The sequence below is a fragment of the Tribolium castaneum genome, chromosome 9 (genome assembly GCF_031307605.1).
Source record: "Tribolium castaneum strain GA2 chromosome 9, icTriCast1.1, whole genome shotgun sequence".
In the NCBI taxonomy this organism is placed as follows: domain Eukaryota; kingdom Metazoa; phylum Arthropoda; class Insecta; order Coleoptera; family Tenebrionidae; genus Tribolium; species Tribolium castaneum.
The window spans coordinates 1662272-1685546 of NC_087402.1; the positions used below are offsets into that span (position 1 = coordinate 1662272).

At 32.3% G+C, this 23275-nt stretch overlaps 3 protein-coding genes across 3 annotated transcripts in view; 2 read left to right on the forward strand and 1 right to left on the reverse strand.

Moving 5' to 3' along the window:
- Positions 1-11967, forward strand: part of LOC103312579 (uncharacterized) — a 127641-nt gene extending 115674 nt beyond the window's left edge. Inside the window, exon 3 of the mRNA XM_064358627.1 lies at positions 11840-11967. Coding sequence (XP_064214697.1) covers positions 11840-11926 — 87 coding nt within the window. The 3' untranslated portion in view covers positions 11927-11967. The remainder of the gene's footprint in view (positions 1-11839) is intronic.
- Positions 11936-12568, forward strand: mRpL14 (mitochondrial ribosomal protein L14). Its single transcript, XM_962566.5, has 2 exons — positions 11936-12228; positions 12278-12568. The coding sequence occupies exons 1-2, from the start codon at positions 12018-12020 to the stop codon at positions 12529-12531; spliced, it is 465 nt and encodes a 154-aa protein (XP_967659.3). The 5' UTR covers positions 11936-12017; the 3' UTR covers positions 12532-12568.
- Positions 12569-13601: 1033 nt separating this feature from the next.
- Positions 13602-23275, reverse strand: part of crp (cropped) — a 29364-nt gene continuing 19690 nt past the window's right edge. The window contains exons 3-4 of the mRNA XM_962644.5: positions 20076-20627; positions 13602-15898 (exon numbers count right to left, since the gene is read on the reverse strand). Of these exons, the coding sequence (XP_967737.2) occupies positions 15617-15898; positions 20076-20627 (834 nt within the window). The 3' untranslated portion in view covers positions 13602-15616. The remainder of the gene's footprint in view (positions 15899-20075; positions 20628-23275) is intronic.

The window sequence follows — 23275 nt, forward strand, 5'->3', positions numbered from 1 at the left end:
AACAATGAGGGAACTACTTCTATTTCCATTTTTTAAACATCATGGCATTTGCATCCCAAGTACTCAGAACCGATTACTTTGAATTACTTGATTTCGGTTTAAAATCCGATTTAAATTTTTATGCCCACTGAATTACACTTAAATCAAAATTGAAGTGCAAATAATTCATTGCTCCTCCAATTACTAAAAAGATAATCCAATTACTTTCACGTAATAATTGTAATTAATTACTTGCAAGTACAAGGACTCTTTTTTGGCTCAATCATTAGCACCTCGTTGTTGTCAAGTGAACTTAAACGGCAAGAACGAAGCGTAAATCCCATAATTGTTAATGCACATCTGTGCCCTTCTAACGAGTCATTTCAGTAAAATCACCCTTGCATTATCGTGCAAAAGTCGGCCGTTCCTTCAGTCATGTAAATATGAACCCGATTGAAAAACGAAAAACTTCAATAAGATCACGGAAAATTTCAATAAAAATGGTAAATACTCCCGGAAAAAACTTCGATAGTCACTTTAGGTAAAAGTTGGAGAAACTCAATTTCTCCACCTCGTCGAACGTAATACGCGATTTATTATTTATTCGGCGAAAATTCGGGAAATTGTATTAAAGTTATTGCAGTCGTGTTAATATAAATATTTGTGGAGCGGGGGCCGCTTTCTGCATGAAATATTAAGTTATTTGCATTTCCGTTCTTTGCGCTACGATTGGAGGGTGGTATCTAGATGTAAATATTGCCCCCTCTGGCAGCAATCAATCAGCGAGTAAATGCTTATTGGTGAAAAGCCGCGCCATAACTCGATGAGTTTGACTCATCACAAGATAATGAATAATTACAGGCCGATGTATGCAGAAGAGGGTCATTTTGTAATTGCCTAACGAAGCTCCTGATTGTATCTCCGAATGGGGGAAGAATTTTAATGACGGACGCGCATTGTGAAAAGCGCGGACAAAATGGCCGTCTTATTAAAAATATAACACTTGAGGGTTCATTATGATGAGGCGATAACGATTCATGCGCTGCTTTCATCATATGTTGCGGGAAATTTATTTTCGAAGTCATTTGCTTACGCTGAATCGTCGTCGGATGAAGAGGACGGACTGGATTGTAATTTGAAAGCGAGTTTTTGTTTGTTTTAACACCATGCCAGTAATTGCAATATTTTAATGAGGAAAGTGCACCGATGCAAGGCACTATACTTGCATTCGACCAAATTGGTGACACTTCTTTGCTGGGTTTCTTTTAATCACCTGGACTTTCTCATTTTGGACGGTTTTTTTAAGTCTAAAAAAATTGTCCAACAATCTTTCCTCGTAATAATTATTTCAAATTTTTCACTTTTGTTTATACTTTTTTGTTGCAACTTTAAATACTCGTAGTTGCTCAGAATATTATGAAATAATTGGAAATTTTAGCTTTTTTAAATTAATTAATAATTAATTAAAACAAATATAAAAATAACAACTACGCACAAAAAATTGGCATTCTTCTGACGATTGTAGAAAAATAAACTGATCGAAAAAAGTTTTTGATTTTACTAGATTTTAAACAAAGTCTGTAGTAGAAGCATGAAAGGAATATCAGAATTTTGTGTTTTCTATGAAGCTTTTTATTTTATTCAGATGATACTTTCCAATATATTAAAATAGCAATATTCAAAACTTTTCTAAGTTCATAAGTAAACTTAGAGAAACAGAGATTTACATGAGAACAATAATAAATACCTACAACTTATCGCAGTTTAGCTACGTTTTTATTAATTCTTATTTCTTTTTAATTATTGTTTGATTGAAAGTTAAATACTTGTACAAGTAATTTATATGTTCTAGTTGATTTACTTAAAAAGGATCTTAAAAACTTTACTTAATTAATTCACAAAAATATAGAATTCGTTTCAAACCGTGATTATAAAGCTTGTTAACAAAAGTAAGACTACCTCTTTATTGGTATATAAATAATACCATGCGCTCAAAAAGACTTTAGATCCAACTTTTGCTATGGAATTTAGATTGACAAATTTTTATTGTCTTTGATAGATTATTGTTTTATTCTGTTTTTTTTTATGTAGTAATCATAAAATTCCACAGCAAGTTGATCTAAGGACTTTTTAAACGCACTGTATTTTTAAATATATTTATTATTTATTATTATTATTTATTTATACATATTTTATTTTTTCTTTAATTTTTATGGAAAAGTTTTTTCTTAAATTTTAACGGTTTAACTGATCGACATTATTACTATCTCAAGCGGCTGTTTAAGGTTTAATTAGTTTAAAATTATTTTTGCAAAGCTTGTAATCTTACGAGAATTAGCTGGTAATTTGTAATTTTATTATTTACGTTTTAAGTTTTTACATTGCCAATAAAGTTTTAATTTTTTTATTCTGTTTATTATGTCACTTTTGTCGTACATTTATCAACTTTTTTATGTTTACGTGTTACTTTACACATTTATTTTTTTGTTACATTAACTGTTATATAATAATTAGTATTATTTACTTAATAAAAGCTTCATTTTTTACGTATTTTATTAGAATTAGAACATTTTTGCGATGTAAACTAAAGAACGCTGAATTCATTCAGAAGCTCAATATTTTAAATTCGGATAATATTAATCATCAAACAAATTTTAGGAAATTATTATTGAATAAACTTTTTATTTTGGTTTGTACAGTGAGTTCAAAAAGTCTTTAGATCAACTCTTGCTGTGAAATTTTGAAAGAATGTCGATTTCGTACGATTACAACATACGAAAGTACTGGCGTTGGATAAAATCGCAGGTGGCACGTTTGACATTTCAACACTTTAATAACAATAAAAATCTGTCAATCTAAATTCCACAGCAAGAGTTGATTTAAAGATTTTTTGAACGCACCGTATAATTTCTAAACATGTATCTTTGTATTTATTATCAGGGAGCTTATTAATTCTCATTTTGTAAGATTTTGTTAATATTTTAATAATAACTTAATAACCTAACAGAAAAAACCTGTAGACTAGATTATTTACTATACAACGTTATTTTACAAAAATCATAAAGTGCGTCATCATTATCTCATACGAGCTAAATTGTTTAAAAATATTGTTTGACAATTTAAACTTTCAATAATATTTGATTTTTAATTGTCCCAATTAACAAAGGTGTTCATTAAACAATCGTAGTAAATGTTAAACCCAGCGCATCCACCAAAATTAACAAGAACAATATACATATTTGTCTTTTGCTTTAGCAACAAAAGTAAAATATGGATATGAAGCTTAAATATTATTAAGTAAATACGTGAAAATAACACAATTTTAATCAAATTTACTAAAATTCCTTCTATTGAAAAAGAAAAAAAATCACTTGTAAAAAATAATGTTGCTATCGACAAAACATTCAATTTTCTACATTTATATTAAAATACATGTCTAACAAGTGTTGAAAAACACTCTTGCAACATTGTAATAAATAATTCCACTAAATTACGTACCAAGAACGGTAAGAACATTTTACCAGTCGAAGATATTTGTTGCCTGAGGTGCTTAACGCTTGGGTTGCTTATGGGTTTTTCAAGTAAACATTTAATCCAATTTTAAGTAAATTTATTAAACGTTTTACATTTTTTTTTAAATGTATTTCAGATATTTCAGATAACGTTAATTGAAATTTCAGAAAAGGTCAACTGTGTAGTAAATTTAATTTAAGGAAACAGTTAAGAGTATTTCAGAAAATTTGCTACATTTTGATTTGAAAAAACATTTTTTGTAATTTCAGAGCTCGTAGAACCTGTATTTTTTTAGCGGAATTTAAGAAAAGATCACATATAATTTACTGTACCTTCCAATATTAAAGAAAATATCATAATGTTTAAAGTAAAATCAAAGTGTGAGAAGTTGTTAAATATTTTGTAATTAAAAATAGTTTAACCAAATATAGAAACGTAGTGATAATTAGGAACATAGTTTTGTTTTTTGTGGTATTTTGTAATTTTAAATTTTAAACCCAAAATACTTTTTTATTTTTGAATTACAATTTGCGCAGTCCGAGTTACAGTTTTTTTAGTGATTATTGCGTCAATATAATTTTATTAGTATTTAAACTTTTGCATGAATTTTTCTTTATATCTGAAAACTTAACCATGTCCACAGAGTTAAAGAATAATAATTGTGTGATAGGTGAATAAAAGGGCGCAGGGCCCACCCCTAAAACTTGCCCCACATTCGGTCGTAATTACAATAATTTGAATATTTTTTGTGGCAAACCATCGCCTTGCAATTTGTTGATTCGCCGTTTACTTCATCCCTTTGATGTAAAAATCCACGCCAGCGTACATAATACAATGCCTAACGACCTCTTTGCGTCCAACGAATGACGATAATTACGAATTACCATAATGTTTAATATAATAAAGACTTCCCGGCTGTTACGCTGAACGTTTTGTGTCGCTGTAAAATGGCGGTAATTCTCCTCCAACTGGGATTCGTTTTCGGTTCGTTAGGAATCACGATGAAAATTTCGCTGTATTCGAGGTCTAAGATTAAATCGCTTAAATTATAATGGACTTGTAATTTCATTCTTCACAAATGGCTGATGACAGCCACGGCGCCTTAATTGACTTTCACCAAACAATCCCACACCTAACCCGGGATTAATCTTAACTAACCGCCAAATTAACGACGAATTAATTTATTTCGGCGACCATTACGATTGCTCTAGTCGGGTGCACAAGAGCAGGCGCTTGAAAGCGTCAGCATGTGAAAAAATGCGCTTAATTTCTCGGCCGCTTTGCTCGCATGCTGATGCCGATTTAATGGGAGCTCGGGGTGTTCCCTTACCTTCAGTCTAAGGGGCGGCGACTAAAGTCCCCTTCTCTGAAATCCCCCGAATAAAAAGCTCATGCCATATAAAGCTTTCAGTGAGATTTACATATTTTTACATCCCAAAGAACAAAATTCGCATTGCAATCTTACGATGGAACGGGACGCTTGAATATTTGAGTTTCAAGTGGAAAAAAGATGGATGAACGAAATTATTTCAATGAGAAATGAGACAGAAGTGGTGGCTTTGCGATGGCTGAAAGTACAGTCAAAGAAACAAGTTTACACACCGAATAATTATTAAAAAAATTAAACTGTTCAAATCTGCTGGAAACACAAAATTATTAACTTACAGTTACAACAATAATTTAATAAATAACGAATTTAGAAATATTAATTGTGAAAACCCCACCACATACTTGTAAATTCGATCGGGTATGAATCGTGATTGAAAACTATTGTTTTATTGAAGAGGGTTATTAAAGCAAGGCTTCTGATGGGAATGAGATTGTTTTTCAGTGTAATTTTAAACGTCCCAGTGAGTGCACATTTGGTGTAAAAAACGCAAAAAATTGTTGGTAAAACTTTTATATTTTGGTCCTAAGTGCTTTAGTGTTGTGTTTTAATAAAACAAGATTTTAGTTCTGACTACGCTTCAATAATACTGTTATTCAATTCGAGTAAGTTTGATTATTTGAGTATTAAAATTAAAAAAATTAAATTTTAAACAGTTACTAATAAATACACACAACTGGGCTTTTGTATGATTTATTTTATAATTTTTCGGTAATTTTTTGCTTCTAAATAAAGCCGCAAAGAGAGATAAAATAATGTAAAGCTAATTTTGCTTTTAATAATCGTTACTGGAACTAAATTACTCTAAAAAATATTCAAACAAATTTTGAAATTAACGCAATTTTATAAATTTTAATTTTTTTTTCTCTTGAAATATTTTATTTCTTCAAAAGTAAAAAAAAATTGTTTGCAATTTCATTAACTGATTAATTAATTTTTAAGTTACTCTTTAAAATACATTGATAAATATCAAGTTAGTCTGGAATTAAAATTTAATTTCAAAATAATATGTTCTGTTAACTGGCCCTAAATATGGTTAAGACTGTACACTGTGTACAGTTTGTTCAAAATTAAAAAATTACAGAAAATACTGCCCATTATTATATCAAGTAAAATAAGTAAAACTAAATCAAATAATAATAATAACACAATATTAATAATAATTAAGAGAAAACTGTGTAACTGAACTGTGAACTCAATGAATACATCTCTAAAACTGTTTTACCAAATTCATAAAAAAAAATTCTCTATCGTAAACCAAAGTCAGGTCAGGTGAGATTATTTGCAGAATGGATTTTGCTCTCCTGTAAATTTAATTTTGCTTTGTAATTAATTAAACTGCAATTTTCTACATAGCAAATAATTTGAAATTTAACCGTTTTTTTTTAGTAACAATCTTATATTCAAATTTTGTATAACAAATTCTACTAGAAACTTTACAGTTTCTAGTGTAAATACCTTGTTAATAAAAGTCGTAATCTCCTAAAAATTTGGAAACTTTTAAAAATTAAGATGAAGATAAAAAATTCAAGAAAAATTGTTAAATTTTTTGATCAAATTTTAATTTCTATGAGTTGATAGAATTTTTAATGTTAATTTTGTATCTATACGTACGTCTAAATATTTACAAATGAGATTAAAAGCAAATAAAATGTGTTACTTTAAACAAAAATGATTGGTAGTGGAATAAACAGGCATTATTTTTATTTTTTTGATTTATCTGATAATAGGTTTATCTGACAAAAGCGAATAATAAAGTTTTGGTATGATTACAAAATAATGAAAAAATTACTTAATATAAGAAACAAATTAATTAAAAAAGTAAAAGTACATTTTTACATTTTAGACGCGAGAAAAAACACGTTGTGAATGAAAAAATTCAGCTTTTCTGACGAGTTGAAATTGAGTGAAGAATTTTAAATTTTTACTATTTATTTGAGTGTGGAAATGTGTAGCTTTTTCTAAGTTAAAGAATTTTTCACCGAATTTACAAACAACTGTAAGTAGTATTCAGTCAGTTCCCGACACTATATTTAACAATTTAGGCTTAAATTATTTCTCAAAGACAATCACTGCAAAATTATTACTAAAAAAAGTTTTTGGCACTAGAGACTAGACCTACGTATTCTGGGATTTACTTTTTATACATTATGTTCTTTCTTATTGTAATACCTTGATGCAGTTCATTATTTAAATAACAAATACAGTAAAACCTTTCTTAATGGACACCTCCGCATAACGGACATTTTTCCACAACGGACATTTTTGTAGAAACGAAACAAAACCAATATTAAAATTTTGCACCTCTTATTAGCGGACACCTCTCAATAACGGACAGTTAAAGATTTTCTATCGGTGTCCGTCGTTGAGAGGTTGTACTGTAAAATTTCAATTTTTAACTAAAAGTTAAACTAATGGTAATATCTCTATTTATTTGTTCGTAGTTTAATTCAAACTCCGTTTGAATCCTAAAGTATTTTGAACATTATTTTGTGGAAAAATATATTAATTTTCCAAAATGGTACCAAACGACCAAAGTATAAGAAGTTTTACAAGTTTAACGTTTAACTTAATAATTTTAAAAACCTTTAGTAAAAGTGTTAGTTTATTATAAGTGGTTTTTGAATTTAATATATTCATTTCTTTTATACTTTTTTTTAAACAAAATGGGCAAAAATATGGACTTTGATCAGTTTGTCTCTCTTTTAAGTATTTTTTAAAATACAGTTATTTTTATTATTACCAACAGATAAATAACTTGCACACTTTTGTATCTATTTTTGTAGTTGGACGTTTGGATATTTGGATAAAATGGTGCGTACTTTAAACAAAAATAAGTTGTGAAATAACTCGTAATTCGTACTGCAATCAACAAATTAAAAAACGATTTTTAACGCAAATTATTCATAAAAATTTGTAAATTTATACAGCCCTCAAGAGATAACAAAAACAAAAAAACAAAAATATGACTCTCTTTCTGTTAAAAAAAGTTTTTCATCAAAAAAAATGTATCACATTTATAGAAACATGGTGTTGAATAAGCCACTACCGGACCCGATATTTATGTACATTATTAAATTCCATAACACAACGGCAACGGATGTCAAAACTGATGTGGGCAAAGCATTGAGCTGAGAAATTCCCATTTAAATTAGCCACACTTGTTTCAGGTAATACGTGTGTGTGTGCCTTCAGCAGATGTCTTGTTGACAGCTAAATGCATACAAGAAGAACGCTTTCAAATGTCATTCTTTATAAGATACACAATCTTAAATATATAAAATTACTGTATACAACGTTTTGTTCATTCGATAAATTGTAGTGTAAATGTCGACTAGCCCGAGATAAGGTCTATTCTCGACAGATGTTTATTGGAAAAATCGTTCACCAAAACACAACTTCTCCTTGTCTTTATATGGTGAACTCATCCACTTGGAATAACGACGCTGATGCGATTTTTCTCCCACAAAACTATGAATTAATTTACTTCAATCAGCGCTCATTTCCCAACTTTTCAACAGAACTAAGAAAAACCCAACTAAGGGAAAAATTTACAAGTGCAAGGAGGAAAAAATAACACGGTGACCCGCCAGTTGATTTTTTATCAATTTTTCGAATTGGAAAGCTACGTGTTTTTGGCCGAACTTTCGCCTTGTGTGCCGTTTGCGGGCAATCTAGGCGTTGTAATTCAGTGATCGAAAATCCAATTAAACGTCGTTAGTTAATCTGTGGGCCACAACGTGGACGCATGCGGAAACACTGCAGTTCTAATTATCTCTAATTGTAAACCGTCATTATGAGCTCTCCAATTCCGCATTCCGTCTTCAAATGAGCTTTTTGGTCTCGAGATATGGATTTTTTAATTTCAAGTCGTTGGAAATCCAATGGTTGCGGTATATAATACCAGCGGAGGGAATATTTGTGTTTAGTGTTTAAGGATTTCATTGTGTAAATGTCGGGTCCAATCACCGGTCACGGGTGACAAGCATTGAAGAAGGTGTGGACGGACTCTGAGTACTTGTCAAACACGGTGTCATTCAAGCCGAAAACATGCGCTACTTCTCTCAACACCGCAAACAGATCTTGGGAAAAACCGTGTAAAAGGGAAGCTGAGGCGAGGAGCGAAACTGCCACAAATATTTTGATAATAAATCGCAAAATTCTTTTCTAATAAGTGGGATAAATAAAGAACTGTTATTTGTGTAGTTTTTTGTTTCCTTCAACTAGCTTCTTATTTTTATTTTTATTTCTTATTTTTTTGGCAAGTTATTAAAACTCAAAAACTCATGCAAACTTCGCATGTATTTTTAAAAAACCAAAAAATTCTAAATAATTTTAAAATTAAAAAAAATGCCTTCGTTCTGTTGAATTATAGGACGTATATTGGGTGATTTTTCGAATAAAATCCTCGCTAATTTAAGAAATTATTTGTTGACTAAACTTATTTTTTTGATAAAAATTTTGCTCAAGTTCACCTTATTTTGTTCGATTTACACTTTTATTACGTATTATAAAAGTTAAGAAGACAAGGATTTAAGCGAAATAATTAAGTCTTTCTGCCAGGTAATAACGAATTGTGAAATTTTTTTTTACTTATTTCGTAATAAAAATACTGCGAAGCTTTTGAATTTTAAATATACCTATGATGGCAAGAATATCATTATTCTGACATGAGTTAAATTTAAATAAGTAGGTAAAATGAAAGATTTTTTCTTGTGAAACCAATCCAATTTAAAAAAGTAATTTATTTTTCGAAAAAAAAAATAGAAAACATCAATAACTTTAAAAGAACCGTTCAAAGTTATTTAAAAACGGACTGAAATCTGTGAAAATAATGGAAATAACATTGATCAGTTACTTGAAAGTTTTTTTATTTTCATGCGTATTTTTGCAAAGTCTGCTTATTTTTTAATGAAAAGTCGTTTATTTTAAGAGAATTTATTAAATTGACGCAAAACGTCACCTAACATCTAAATAATTTACATTTTTTGCTTTTATTAAGTTAAAACAACGGTCAACAAACTGTAAATCATTTGCAAATTGAGTCCAACACTGTAAAAAAAAATGCCTTCAGTCTACTAATTTGAGAAATTATTTGTCGACTAACTTATTTTTTTGATAAAAACTTTGCGTATGTTCAGCTTATTTCCATCGATTTACTTTTAATATATTTTTAAATTATAAATAATTAATTAAAAACAAAACAGAATTTTTTGAAAAAAAATAAAACATCAAAAACTGTAAAAGAACTGTTTTTTTTTTCCTAATATATCAGAAGAACAAACATTTTATTTCACCACTTATTTTACATTTGTCATTTTAGAGCATTTTTCCACTACAGTATTTGTTATTATTTGGCAAAAACTATTATTCTCCGAGTTTATGCGTGTGCTGAAGTTTAATATAATGCTTCATTGTAGTTGTGTTTCTATAAAAAAATATTTTCAAGGTAAAATTCTGAAGTAGAAACAATAAAAACTTTATTCTTCTCATAAAAAATAAGCGAACTCGTAAATTACAAATTTGTGAATAATATTTTAAATAAAACGACAGCAGTATTAGTTAAAGGATAAATAAAATTAAGTTTTTTGAGGCTTGAACAAACTCTAGAAGTTTTTACAAACTCTTAATCGAATTCGCATCGGATTTTTTTTCTAAAACATGCTGTAGAAACACAGTTTATACTTAATTTATTTCAGTATCATACATTTATTTAAGAATTGTCGAAAAATATTACTTAAAAAATTCTCGGGGAAGCGATATTTTGTTGTACTTGTAAAAATAATATGTAACTGTTTAGTGTTGACTTTATTATTTTATTATTAAAAAATGAAATGTTTCAGCTTTTTGCAAAAATTACAAAAATAAATGATTTCAAAATTCTCGTGCGATTCTTAAAATTTCAGGACTGTAAAAGAATTAATTTAGGTGAAAATTTATATTATAAATAATCTAATTTATATTTTTTTTCACTCCTTTTGTTACAAAATTCGGTATTGACCGTAATCGCGAAATCGTGTGCGAAAATTGTGAATTAACTCTTTCAAATGGACGAAAGAAAATGTTAAGTTGTTACTTCCAAAGCCTTTTGCTTCGGTTCAGTGACGCGAAATAAATAATGGCGTCTGTAATCGGAAGTTACATTATTGTCACACCCCATATTCGCAATATGACTCATTTTGAGCATCTAATCTTTCCAAAATGGAGATTGCATTGTGCTCCTGTTATTCAAAATTGCACAACTGATTAACACATTTGATGATGCAATTAGAAGACTTTAACAAAGAAAAATAGTTTTTATGCTTATTATCCAAATATTTATGCAAATACTACATTATAATTTGTTAGTTAGCGTGTGCACACATTCAAATATAAAAATAACACCACAAACAGCGTGATGAGAGCTACCGACGGGTTCTTGTGTTTTTTATTCGGCAGTTTTTTTTCGTTATTTATTGTAGTTATAATCATATCTAGGACAAATTTAAAGCAATCACTTATCTATTTTAACATTTAACACAATTTTAATTAACACTTTTGCCCAAAAAACAGTTTGAAGAAGTGCTAAACATATCAGACACGTCTTAAAAATGTATAAATTTAATGTGAACTGCTCTTACTTTTTTCTTGGATTTAATAACATTTTATAGTAGTGGAATTTAACTCAGGCTTAAAATTAAATACGAATAAATAAAGGATTAATTAATATAGAATTGTTAAACAGTAAGTTTTTACGTTAATTTTTTTTTATTTTACCATTTGATCAAGAACATTAATTGATCCTCTAGATTGTGAAATTTTCTTTGCCAATGTAAACTACATGAAAAAAAAATATTACCTAGAGATTAAATCTTTACAAACATAACAATAAAACCGGTAATAACTACAATTATTCAATTAAATTGTTTAAAGTCAACAGAATTACAACCACTTTTAATAATAGAATAATTCTTTTTAAAGGTTTGGTGGCCACTGGTTTGTTCGAAGCACCATCTAGCAAGCTTTGTCTACAACGAGCCGAAGACGGCGTCATCTAGTAGTAAGTAGCAGCGGCAGCGCACTAGCAACCATTTTTACAGAGCTGCTGTCATAAGCACTACAACTTAACCCCAATTTATTCGTAAAAAATCGTTCCGAAATGTTTTGCAACAACCAAATTCTACCAAAATTATCCCCAGTAATAACACTATCTAAACGAAATATTCATTTTACGCAAGTATGTAACGAAATTCGGCTCTTATCAAGACTCAGAGTGGTAGACAACAGTGAGATAGGTAAAAGGGCAATGGCTGAGGGCAAACCTCCAAGATGTATTCACGTTTATAACAAAACTGGGGTAGGGTTAATAGGTTTGTGTTTGTTTCATTTAAGTATATTTTTTTTACATATGATTTGTAGGAGATAAAGTTTTGGTTGCAATTAAAGGTGAAAAAAAGAAAGGAATTCTTGTTGGATTGAAACAAAACCAGAAGCCCCGAGTACCGAAATTTGACAGCAATAATCTGGTCTTGATTGATGACAATGGGACACCGCTAGGGACAAGGATTCATGTGCCAATACCCACGGTCTTAAGGACTATTTTGAAGGAGAAAACGTTTTCGAAGGGGGCCGACTATACCAAATTATTAGGAATTGCAACAAAATTTGTATAATTTAGTTATTTTTGAGTAATAAAGTTGTTTGAACTTATTTTTTTTATCCATTTATTGATCGTAGTGTGCAGACGTTTGACACACAAGTGTTTAACTGGTTGCCTATCTCCCAAATAAAGGTTTTTTTTTGACACCCAGATTCCAAGCTTTGGAAGTTGCGTTTAATACAATTTATAATATTTTGTTTTTATACAATTTTATTGAATATATAATACCAACTTTTCACGAGATTTAAAATTTTGAATTTTTCTGTTTAAAATTTCTTGAGTAATACACTTACCTTCAAGAAGGTGAAAAAAAATTTTTTTTTGAAACTCGTTCTAGTATACTTTTATGGACTTTTATATGCCTTTACATCTCTCTAGAGTTGTTAAAAGTCCACAAAAAGTCCATATATTCGATTTTTTGATATTTGATTTTTTCAATTTTCGTCGCAATTTTTGTCGATTTTGGGTACCCGGAACATTTGTTGAGCAATAGCTCCGGAACTATCAGAGATAACCTCATGAAGTGTATTATCGTTGGAAAGCTCTTTGGATTATCTATTTTTTTCAAAAAAGATTATTGTTCTCCGACTTATAGTTTTCGAGCAAATTGCTGATAAATGCAAAAATTGGAGGTATTTTAAAAAATTCATAACTAAAAAAGTATACGGAATTTGGTAATTTTCTCGATGCCAATCGATTCCCCGGATCATTTTGCATAGATATGGATCAAAATAGTTCCACTTTTTACAATAGTTCAGTAATAAATGAGAAAATAAAAAAATTAAACAAGTTAACACCCCCCTCTTAAAATCGGTCAATTTTAAAAGTGTCTCAAAATCAAATGAAACCTATTCTATTTTATAGATTTTGAAGTGCTCTTTACGATGGAAAAAACAGTTTTCTCCTAGCTCTCTTAGTTTGGCCGTAATCGGCGTTTCTCCCAAATAAAGGTTTCTATTTATTTTCTTAAACAGTGCCTTGCTCGTCGAAATTTCTTTTTTAATTTTAAGTAACTTTTCGCTTTTAAATTTATTTAAAATAGATTCCAAGCTTTGGTTTGTGTAAAGTTGCAAATGAAAAACGTTTGGTATAATTTATAATATTTTATTGAAATATTTTGTTTTTATACAAGCGACACAACATAATGATCGAAGCACATAACCATAATAAGTTAATGTGTGCAGTGATTATTTTGTCGGACCAGACCTTATCAGAAACGATCAAAGTTACTGCAACATAAAATTGTTTTGAAAACGTGTAAAAACTCAAAATAAAATGTATGTTGCAATAACATTGGAGCTTCAACGAAAGACATAATCAGCGACTGATCATCATTTGTGATAATCAGTTGCTGCTAACACATACAATAATGGAGTGCTGTATGAAAAGCAACAGTTTCAACAGATACAAGCCCGCAAAATAGCCTGTGGCTAGTACATATACTAAATTAGCATTATAATGTTATCAATTTTTATATAAATACAATCACAGTAATAATGGGAACCAATCAAAGAAACGTTAATTTAGTTATCGACTTACTTTACATCCATCCAATAGTTACAAAGTAGACTTAGAAGTACATCTATATAATAATTATTACTATGTCTACACCCAGTCTTGCATAACTGTAAATACTTAGGGGTAAAAAGAGAAGCCTTGCCCTGAAAGCTAAACGTAAAAATGTAAACGTAAATAAATGAACGGAAAATCGAGGAACTTTCTCTGAACAGCCACGACTGAGTGCAAAATTTTCCTAACCGTTCGATTGGATGATGCAAGTAGACAGACACTCAACTCCCAACCAACAACAAGACCTTGCGGGTGGTCACCTTCCCTTCACTAGAACCCCTTCAACAATTTCCTACTTCGGCAAAAATATAAACAACGGCCACCACACAAGTCACATTTCCAAACCCTACCTAATCTAATTTATTACTCATTTTATCGCAGTTACTCAGAATTTCAGTACTGTCCCGAGTCAAGCTTGGAACCAATTTATTCTCGAAATTTTTTTAGTATAAAAAGAAACTCAGCACACTCCAAATACACACTCATGCAGGTATGACAGAAGTACAGTTCACAGAGAGGCAACAAACGGGATCTCTTGCCACCACATTATTACTATTTGAATGTGTGTCGGCATGTGCCCTGATCATCAGCATCAGAACTCAATTATCCTACTAATGTAACGAAAAACAATCATTAATATTCTCAAACTTCATTATACGTATACTAATTTTTTAGTATATACATTTGGAAAAACACAATCTCGAACAAAGAAAACAACAAACGAACTGAAATGAAACGTAATTCTCTATGCAGCCCAACCACGAGAGGCAAAAGGGGCGCCAGCTTGGTTTTTGCCCCAATTGAGTAATGTAACAATTTCGGCTATCAATTCGTATTGAGTAACGTGTTTTTTTCTATGATAAAACAACGTTCAAATTAATCTCATAAAAAAATAAAATTGTCAATGCCTTTAAACCACATACGAGTCTATTGTATATCAAAAATTAATAATCACAGAAATCAGTTCATAATGTTTTTTTGTTTCAGAATTTGTCTATATTTTCTTATGAAAAAATTGATTTATTAATTGGATGATTTTAGAACAGGTCGATAAATAGTTTTAAAATAGTCAGTAGCGCCCCTTTTTTCAAGTGTTTGATGACTGGACCTGAAGTGCTACAATACAGCTATGTCTAAGCGCCGACCTAACGGCGTCTTCCCTAAAGTTAAAATATATGTACAAAAGGAACACAATTTCACTACAATTTCTAATTTTATGATAAATATATTTTTGGCGTTTCAAATAAAAAGAAACATTACTTTATTTTTAAGTAACAAAAAAAAATCGTAAAAAAACCGTCATATTATAAAAAATCTGAATTTTCAAAAACCTTGGCCGGCCGCCGTCCCATTCTCCCTCCGCCGTCCGCATTTTACGATGTAGGAACACAACGGCGGCGTTTCAGCAGCGGCAGCAGGCCGACCTAACACTGTTTGCTTTTGTTGGAGACAGATCCCGACTTCCCTTCCGGGATGCTGTTTGTTGGCACGTTACAGGAATACGAACGTGCGAAATGTATGATGCGGGATCACGAAGCCTGCTTGACTACAATAACCCCAGGCCGCGACTGCTGGCTTTGTTGGACCATCGCTGCGCTGAACTCCACCAGAGTGTTCATCCGCTCGTTCTTCGTCAACGCGAGCGGCACCTCCTGCGACAGCGGCTCGTCGCCGAACATGTGGTCGCCCTCCAGGTGCCGGATCGCCTCGACGATGGTCTCCAGGTTCTGGCGCGAGGTGTTGGCGGCGTATAGGCGAGGGGCGGCGTCCTCGTGGCCCGGGTTTGGCGACGGCAGGCGCTCCACCTCCACCTTGGCAAAAAATACAAGTTGGAACATATTGTATTTTTATTATTAATAATTCAATTACAGCAAGTTTAATGGACTTTTCTATGCCTTTACAACCCACTCGAGCTGTTAAAAGACCAAATGTTTGATTTTTTGATGTGTGAAGTTTTCAATTTTTGTCGAGATTTTGGTCGATTTTGGGTACCCGGAACATTTGTTGAGCAATAGCTCCGGAACTATCAGAGATAACCCCATGAAGTTTATTATCGTTGGAAAGCTCTTTGAATTATCTATTTTTTTCAAAAAAAATTATTGTTCTCCGACTAATACTTTTTGAGCAAATTGCAGATAAATGCAAAAATTGGTAAAATTTTAAAAAATTCATAACTAAAAAACTATTACGAATTTGGCAATTTTTTCGATGCCAATCGATTCCCCGGATCATTTTGCATAGGTAAGAATCAAAACAGTTCCACTTTTTCGAATAGTTTAGTCGTAATTGGGAAAATAAAAAAAATAAAAAAAAAGTTAACACCCCCCCCCTACAAAATGGTCAATTTTAAAAGTGTCTCAGAATCGAATAAAACTTATCCTATCTTATAGATTTTGATGTGCTCTTTACGATGCAAAAAAGAGTTTTCTCCTAGCTCTTTTAGTTTGGCCGTAATCGGCGTTTGAAAATTGAAAATTTTTTTGCGAGATATCGCCTTGAGTCCTATGCCATTTTGTAGAGTTTTTTACTCCGGTTGTCCTCGATTTTTCCGTTTCTCGATAACTCTAATAGTTTCGCCGTAATTGGCGGTTGAAAATTGAAAAAAAGTGAAAATGGAAACCTTTTTTTGCGTTTTTCTCGGAAACTGTAAGACTTAGAGCAACGAACAAAAAACTATCTGATAGCGCTTAATTTTCTCTATTTTTTCGATTAAACCCGGAGCCGCTCCGGGCAACGGTTCCGGCTACAGAGGCGATCAAAGTTCTTCACTAAAAAAATTCATAACTCAAAAACTAAAAGTCGTAGAGCATTGCGGTTTGTTCGATTGAATTTAGCGGCTCATTTTCTGTATTATACGAACTTTTCATGAGATTTAAAAATTTGATTTTTTTTGCTAAAATTTCCTGAGTAAATAACACTTACCTTCAAGAAAGTGAAAAAATTATTTTTTTTTAAATTCGTTCTATCGTACTTTTTCGTATTTATATATGCCTTTACAACTCTCTAGAGTTGTTAAAAGTCCAAAAAAAGTCCATTTGTTCGATTTTTTGATGTTTGATTTTTTCAATTTTCGTCGCAATTTTTGTCGATTTTGGGTACCCGGAACATTTGTTGAGCAATAGCTCCGGAACTATCAGAGATAACCCCATGAAGTTTATTATCGTTGGAAAGCTCTTTGAATTATCTATCTTTTTCAAAAAAAATTATTGTTCTCCGACTAATACTTTTTGAGCAAATTGCAGATAAATGCAAAAATTGGTAAAATTTTAAAAAATTCATAACTAAAAAACTATTACGAATTTGGCAATTTTTTCGATGCCAATCGATTCCCCGGATCATTTTGCATAGGTAAGAATCAAAACAGTTCCACTTTTTCGAATAGTTTAGTCGTAATTGGGAAAATAAAAAAAATAAAAAAAAAGTTAACACCCCCCCCTACAAAATGGTCAATTTTAAAAGTGTCTCAGAATCGAATAAAACTTATCCTATCTTATAGATTTTGATGTGCTCTTTACGATGCAAAAAAGAGTTTTCTCCTAGCTCTTTTAGTTTGGCCGTAACCGGCGTTTGAAAATTGAAAATTTTTTTGCGAGATATCGCCTTGAGTCCTATGCCATTTTGTAGAGTTTTTTACTCCGGTTGTCCTCGATTTTTCCGTTTCTCGATAACTCTAATAGTTTCGCCGTAATTGGCGGTTGAAAATTGAAAAAAAGTGAAAATGGAAACCTTTTTTTGCGTTTTTCTCGGAAACTGTAAGACTTAGAGCAACGAACAAAAAACTATCTGATAGCGCTTAATTTTCTCTATTTTTTCGATTAAACCCGGAGCCGCTCCGGGCAACGGTTCCGGCTACAGAGGCGATCAAAGTTCTTCACTAAAAAAATTCATAAAAAAAAAACTAAAAGTCGTAGAGCATTGCGGTTTGTTCGATTGAATTCTACGGCTCATGTTACATATTATATCAATTTTTCACAAGAATTAAAAATTTAAAATTTTTTGCCTAAATTTAGGGTAGCCATTTGTCATAGTGGAAAATTTTATCCAACAAAAAAATTCATTACTCAAAAACTAAAAGTCGTAGAGCAATGCGGTTTGTTCCATTGAATTCAGCGGCTCATTTTCTGTATTATACGAACTTTTCATGAGATTTAAAAATTTGATTTTTTTTGCTAAAATTTCCTGAGTAAATAACACTTACCTTCAAGAAAGTGAAAAAATTATTTTTTTTTTAAATTCGTTCTATCGTACTTTTTCGTATTTATATATGCCTTTACAACTCTCTAGAGTTGTTAAAAGTCCAAAAAAAGTCCATTTGTTCGATTTTTTGATGTTTGATTTTTTCAATTTTCGTCGCAATTTTTGTCGATTTTGGGTACCCAGAACATTTGTTGAGCAATAGCTCCGGAACTATCAGAGATAACCCCATGAAGTTTATTATCGTTGGAAAGCTCTTTGAATTATCTATTTTTTTCAAAAAAAATTATTGTTCTCCGACTAATACTTTTTGAGCAAATTGCAGATAAATGCAAAAATTGGTAAAATTTAAAAAAATTAATAACTAAAAAACTATTACGAATTTGGCAATTTTTTCGATGCCAATCGATTCCCCGGATCATTTTGCATAGGTAAGAATCAAAACAGTTCCACTTTTTCGAATAGTTTAGTCGTAATTGGGAAAATAAAAAAAATAAAAAAAAAGTTAACACCCCCCCCCCTACAAAATGGTCAATTTTAAAAGTGTCTCAGAATCGAATAAAACTTATCCTATCTTATAGATTTTGATGTGCTCTTTACGATGCAAAAAAGAGTTTTCTCCTAGCTCTTTGAGTTTGGCCGTAATCGGCGTTTGAAAATTGAAAATTTTTTTGCGAGATATCGCCTTGAGTCCTATGCCATTTTGTAGAGTTTTTTACTCCGGTTGTCCTCGATTTTTCCGTTTCTCGATAACTCTAATAGTTTCGCCGTAATTGGCGGTTGAAAATTGAAAAAAAGTGAAAATGGAAACCTTTTTTTGCGTTTTTCTCGGAAACTGTAAGACTTAGAGCAACGAACAAAAAACTATCTGATAGCGCTTAATTTTCTCTATTTTTTCGATTAAACCCGGAGCCGCTCCGGGCAACGGTTCCGGCTACAGAGGCGATCAAAGTTCTTCACTAAAAAAATTCATAACTCAAAAACTAAAAGTCGTAGAGCATTGCGGTTTGTTCGATTGAATTCTACGGCTCATTTTACATATTATATCAATTTTTCAAAAGAATTAAAAATTTAAAAATTTTTTCCTAAATTTAGGGTAGCCATTTGTCATAGTGGAAAATTTTATCTAACAAAAAAATTCATAACTCAAAAACTAAAAGTCGTAGAGCAATGCCGTTTGTTCCATTGAATTCAGCGGCTCATTTTCTGTATTATACGAACTTTTCATGAGATTTAAAAATTTGATTTTTTTTGCTAAAATTTCCTGAGTAATAACACTTACCTTCAAGAAAGTGAAAAAAAAATTTTTTTTTAAATTCGTTCTATCATACTTTTTCGTTTTTATATATGCCTTTACAACTCTCTAGAGTTGTTAAAAGTCCAAAAAAAGTCCATATGTTCGATTTTTTGATGTTTGATTTTTTCAATTTTCGTCGCAATTTTTGTCGATTTTGGGTACCCGGAACATTTGTCGAGCAATAGCTCCGGAACTATCAGAGATAACCCCATGAAGTGTATTATCGTTGGAAAGCTCTTTCAGTTATCTATTTTTTTCAAAAAAGATTATTGTTCTCCGACTAATAGTTTTTGAGCAAATTGCAGATAAATGCAAAAATTGGTAAAATTTTAAAAAAATCATAACTAAAAAACTGTTGGGAATTTGGCGATTTTCTCGATGCCAATCGATTCCCCGGGTCATTTTACATAAGTTCGAATCAACATAGTTCCACTTTTTTAAATAGTTTAGTCGTAATTGAAAAAATAAAAAAATTGAAAAAAAAAATAGTTACACACCTTAGGCTCGGCCTTGATCGCCGCCTCCAGCACCGAAGGCAGCCTTTGTTCCGGTTCAGGACTAGGGCTTCGTGAGACAGGGGGCGAACACACCACCGTCTGCGTGTGTCCCACTGGCGGCAAACACTCAGCGCTCACTAACTGGAGGGCTAACTCTTCCGTACCCTCCACTTGGTAGATGGTATGGGGTTGAGTATTTTGCTGCTGGTGGTAGATTTGGCTTTCAAATTGACGCACTTGCTCTTCAAGCACCATCCGAAGCCCCCGTTCCCGCTCCAGCTGCCTTCGTAATTCCGCAGGAGATTCGGAGGTGACGTTGACTGTGATAAGGCCCACCGGCTCCGGGGACATGGACCCGAGCCCTTCGTCAGAGGATTCGGCCGTTATTGTGGGTAAAATAATTTCAGTCTTGCGCTTCTTCGGTGGCAATTCGCCGCCACCGCTTTCATGTTGACTAACGAGTCTTTTCAGCTGGCAGTTCTGCGACAACAGTCTCGTTTTCTCCTGCTCAAGAGAGTAGATGTATTCGGCGGTTTGTTGCAGAATTGCAGCCTGAAATAAACAATGCACCAGCTTAGGTTTGTGTCCCCTGAACACGGCCTCACTTGCTCGGGACAATGTCTTTGACTTTTTCAAGGTAAAATTATACGACGTAAGACGGACATGTGATCGGCGAACCGGCACTAGTTGTTCCTTATTAATTTATTATCTAATAACTTCGTCACGTAACGAAGCACGTTTTAAATCACTGGGGGGGGTTCAGTGCAAGCTTTTCTGACCCAAGTGCATAACCCTTTACAGTAAAACCTCTCAACAACGGACACCGATTGTCCGTTGTGAAGAGTGTCCGTTAAGGGAGATTAAATTATTTTTTTGTTTTTCTGTAATTTGTCCCCAAAAAAAATCCTCCGTAGCCGAGTATGTAAGAAAAAGTTTTTGCAGTCAATACGCAAACAAAAACAGCTGCATAAAATTACGCCCAACCATCGTAACAAAAATAAATCTTTGAAGGATTTGTGGTTGCGCCGAAAAACAAAATAATTGAATTTCCGTGATGAAAACAAGCAACGACTTCCCACCAAAAACGAACAGATGTCAAGCAAAAATATTTTCGTGTTATTAGCGCAGCTGCTCTTCCTGGAATCGAAGTGCATACATACATTGTCATGTTAAGATTTCAAAAGATACGAACGACAAATTCAAAACAATCTAATCAATACTTTTGTAACAACTCATAAATTCCCGATAACAATTACATAAAGTTTTTCCCGTGTTTGTGAAAAAAAAATATAATCACAATTACGAAACAGCTTTTTTTAACTCAATTATCGCAACAACTACACCGTTGTGCAAGAGAAATGAGGGAAAAAATCGGAATGAAGAAACAACACAGCGTTGTCACTCACGAAACAAATTATCTTTGTTATCCAACTCTGCAGTCTACAAACATCGAGATCTGCACAGGTAAGAGAAAAAAAAAGTTGTAAGGTAAGTCTGTTCTAAAAATAGCACCAAGCGTACTCATGCTCGTGCAGTGCTGCCATCAAGCGGCGTGTCGGAATGTGGAACTACTTAAGACAACTTAAGTATCGCGTTTCGTCTCAACATATACATATAATTTCTCTAAAGTAACAATGAATGAGGCTTTTCAGTCGGAAATCTCCGAAAAACAACATAAAAGCAAGAGGTGCGCGCAATTCTATTTTAAGCTCCTTTTCGTATTATCACGCTCCTACTAATACGCTTAACCTTGGCCGCGAATGGCGCCAGTCAACGGCTGACTATTATTTTCCTATGTGTCAGCTGTTCGACCGCCGAACATATTTTGCGTTTTTTGAGCGGAAACAGCCGCTGACCGAACGCCTTTTATGCCCAAATACTATTTTTTACGATCACACACTCGACTTCGCCTCGTTGCACGCGTATAAAAAATTTCAATTCTACACCAAGTTGAACGGACAATATGTAATTCGCATCTCGGCGAGAGAGGAATTTTCAGCCGCTTGGCTGGAATGCAGTTTTCAAGGTCATAGCCGAGCATCGGTCGCCTTCTGGAGATGTCGCTGCGGCTGCCAACATCTTACTAATTATAAAAATTTGGTCACTGGCTGGAATATAAGGATAGGACGTCGCTGGATGAAAAGTTTCGGGTTTTAAAATTTTTTTTTTCGTGCAGTTCTACCATCGGACGCCGCCGTGTTCGGCAGCTGTTGGTAGAAGGTTGGAACGCAGGTGAAAGACCCTGATGCATCCGGCAAGTCGGTGAGAGACGAGCGGAGGCGTTTAAAAGGCACTTACCTATGCATAAATTCAGGCGACTTCAGCCTCCACGCGCGATAAAATAAGCGGGAAAACGCCTCGGAGAGGACGTGTGCGGAAAAACGCCCAACGAGGCGCATTTCTGCATTGCTTAAGATTTCACTGCGGAAATGGCCATTTTTAGGCCAAAAGAACGATAATTTCGATACAATTTGGTTCTTTTTTTGAGTTTTCTGTGATAAACTGATAAAACAAGGGCCAAAAAGTGGCGTTTTTCTCTTACAAATTTATCTAAACTTAATGAAGCCGATCCAAATAACGTCATTTTCGACCTTCGTTGAACATTTTTTACCTCAAAATCTAGTATTTGACGTAACTAGATGATTTTCTATTGTTTTAACGAAGTCACTAAACAGGCCAAACGAAATCAATTTCGACTCAGATAAGATTTTTTGGTTTATTTGGGCAAATTTTTAAATTACAGAATGTTATAAGCTGTACGTACAGTCACGATCAAAAAGATTGACACCACTAAATCCGCAACCACAAATCTGGATATTGTGTAAACTTGTTGGACAATTTGTAAACTAACCTGTTGAAATTTATGACGTAAGAAATTTAAGTCCGACTTTTGCTATCCGGCCCGTTTGGCCCGGAGTGTCATTCTTTTTGAGCCTGCCTGTACTTGTATTACGTATTGCATTTAAACTTGAAGGGTGTTTTTTTTAATAACTTCTACGTTTTCGTCACCAAATTTTCATGGAGAATTTTTTACTGACGTTTAATCACATTTTTTCGAAATAAAACAATAACAGGAACTGCCCATTTCTTTTATTAACATAAAAACTATTTGACACGTCCGTTAATAAACAAAATATGTAGAATTATAACCAAATATAAGAAAATATTCGATGCAATTAGGTGCTTTTTTTAAATTTTTT

Coding starts and splice junctions, on each gene's coding strand:
- mRpL14 (XM_962566.5), top strand. CDS start 12,018: ATGTTTTGCAACAACCAAATTCTACCAAAATTATCCCCAGTAATAACA. Junction 12,229..12,277: donor AACTGGGGTAGGGTTAATAG/GTTTGTGTTTGT, acceptor TATGATTTGTAG/GAGATAAAGTTTTGGTTGCA.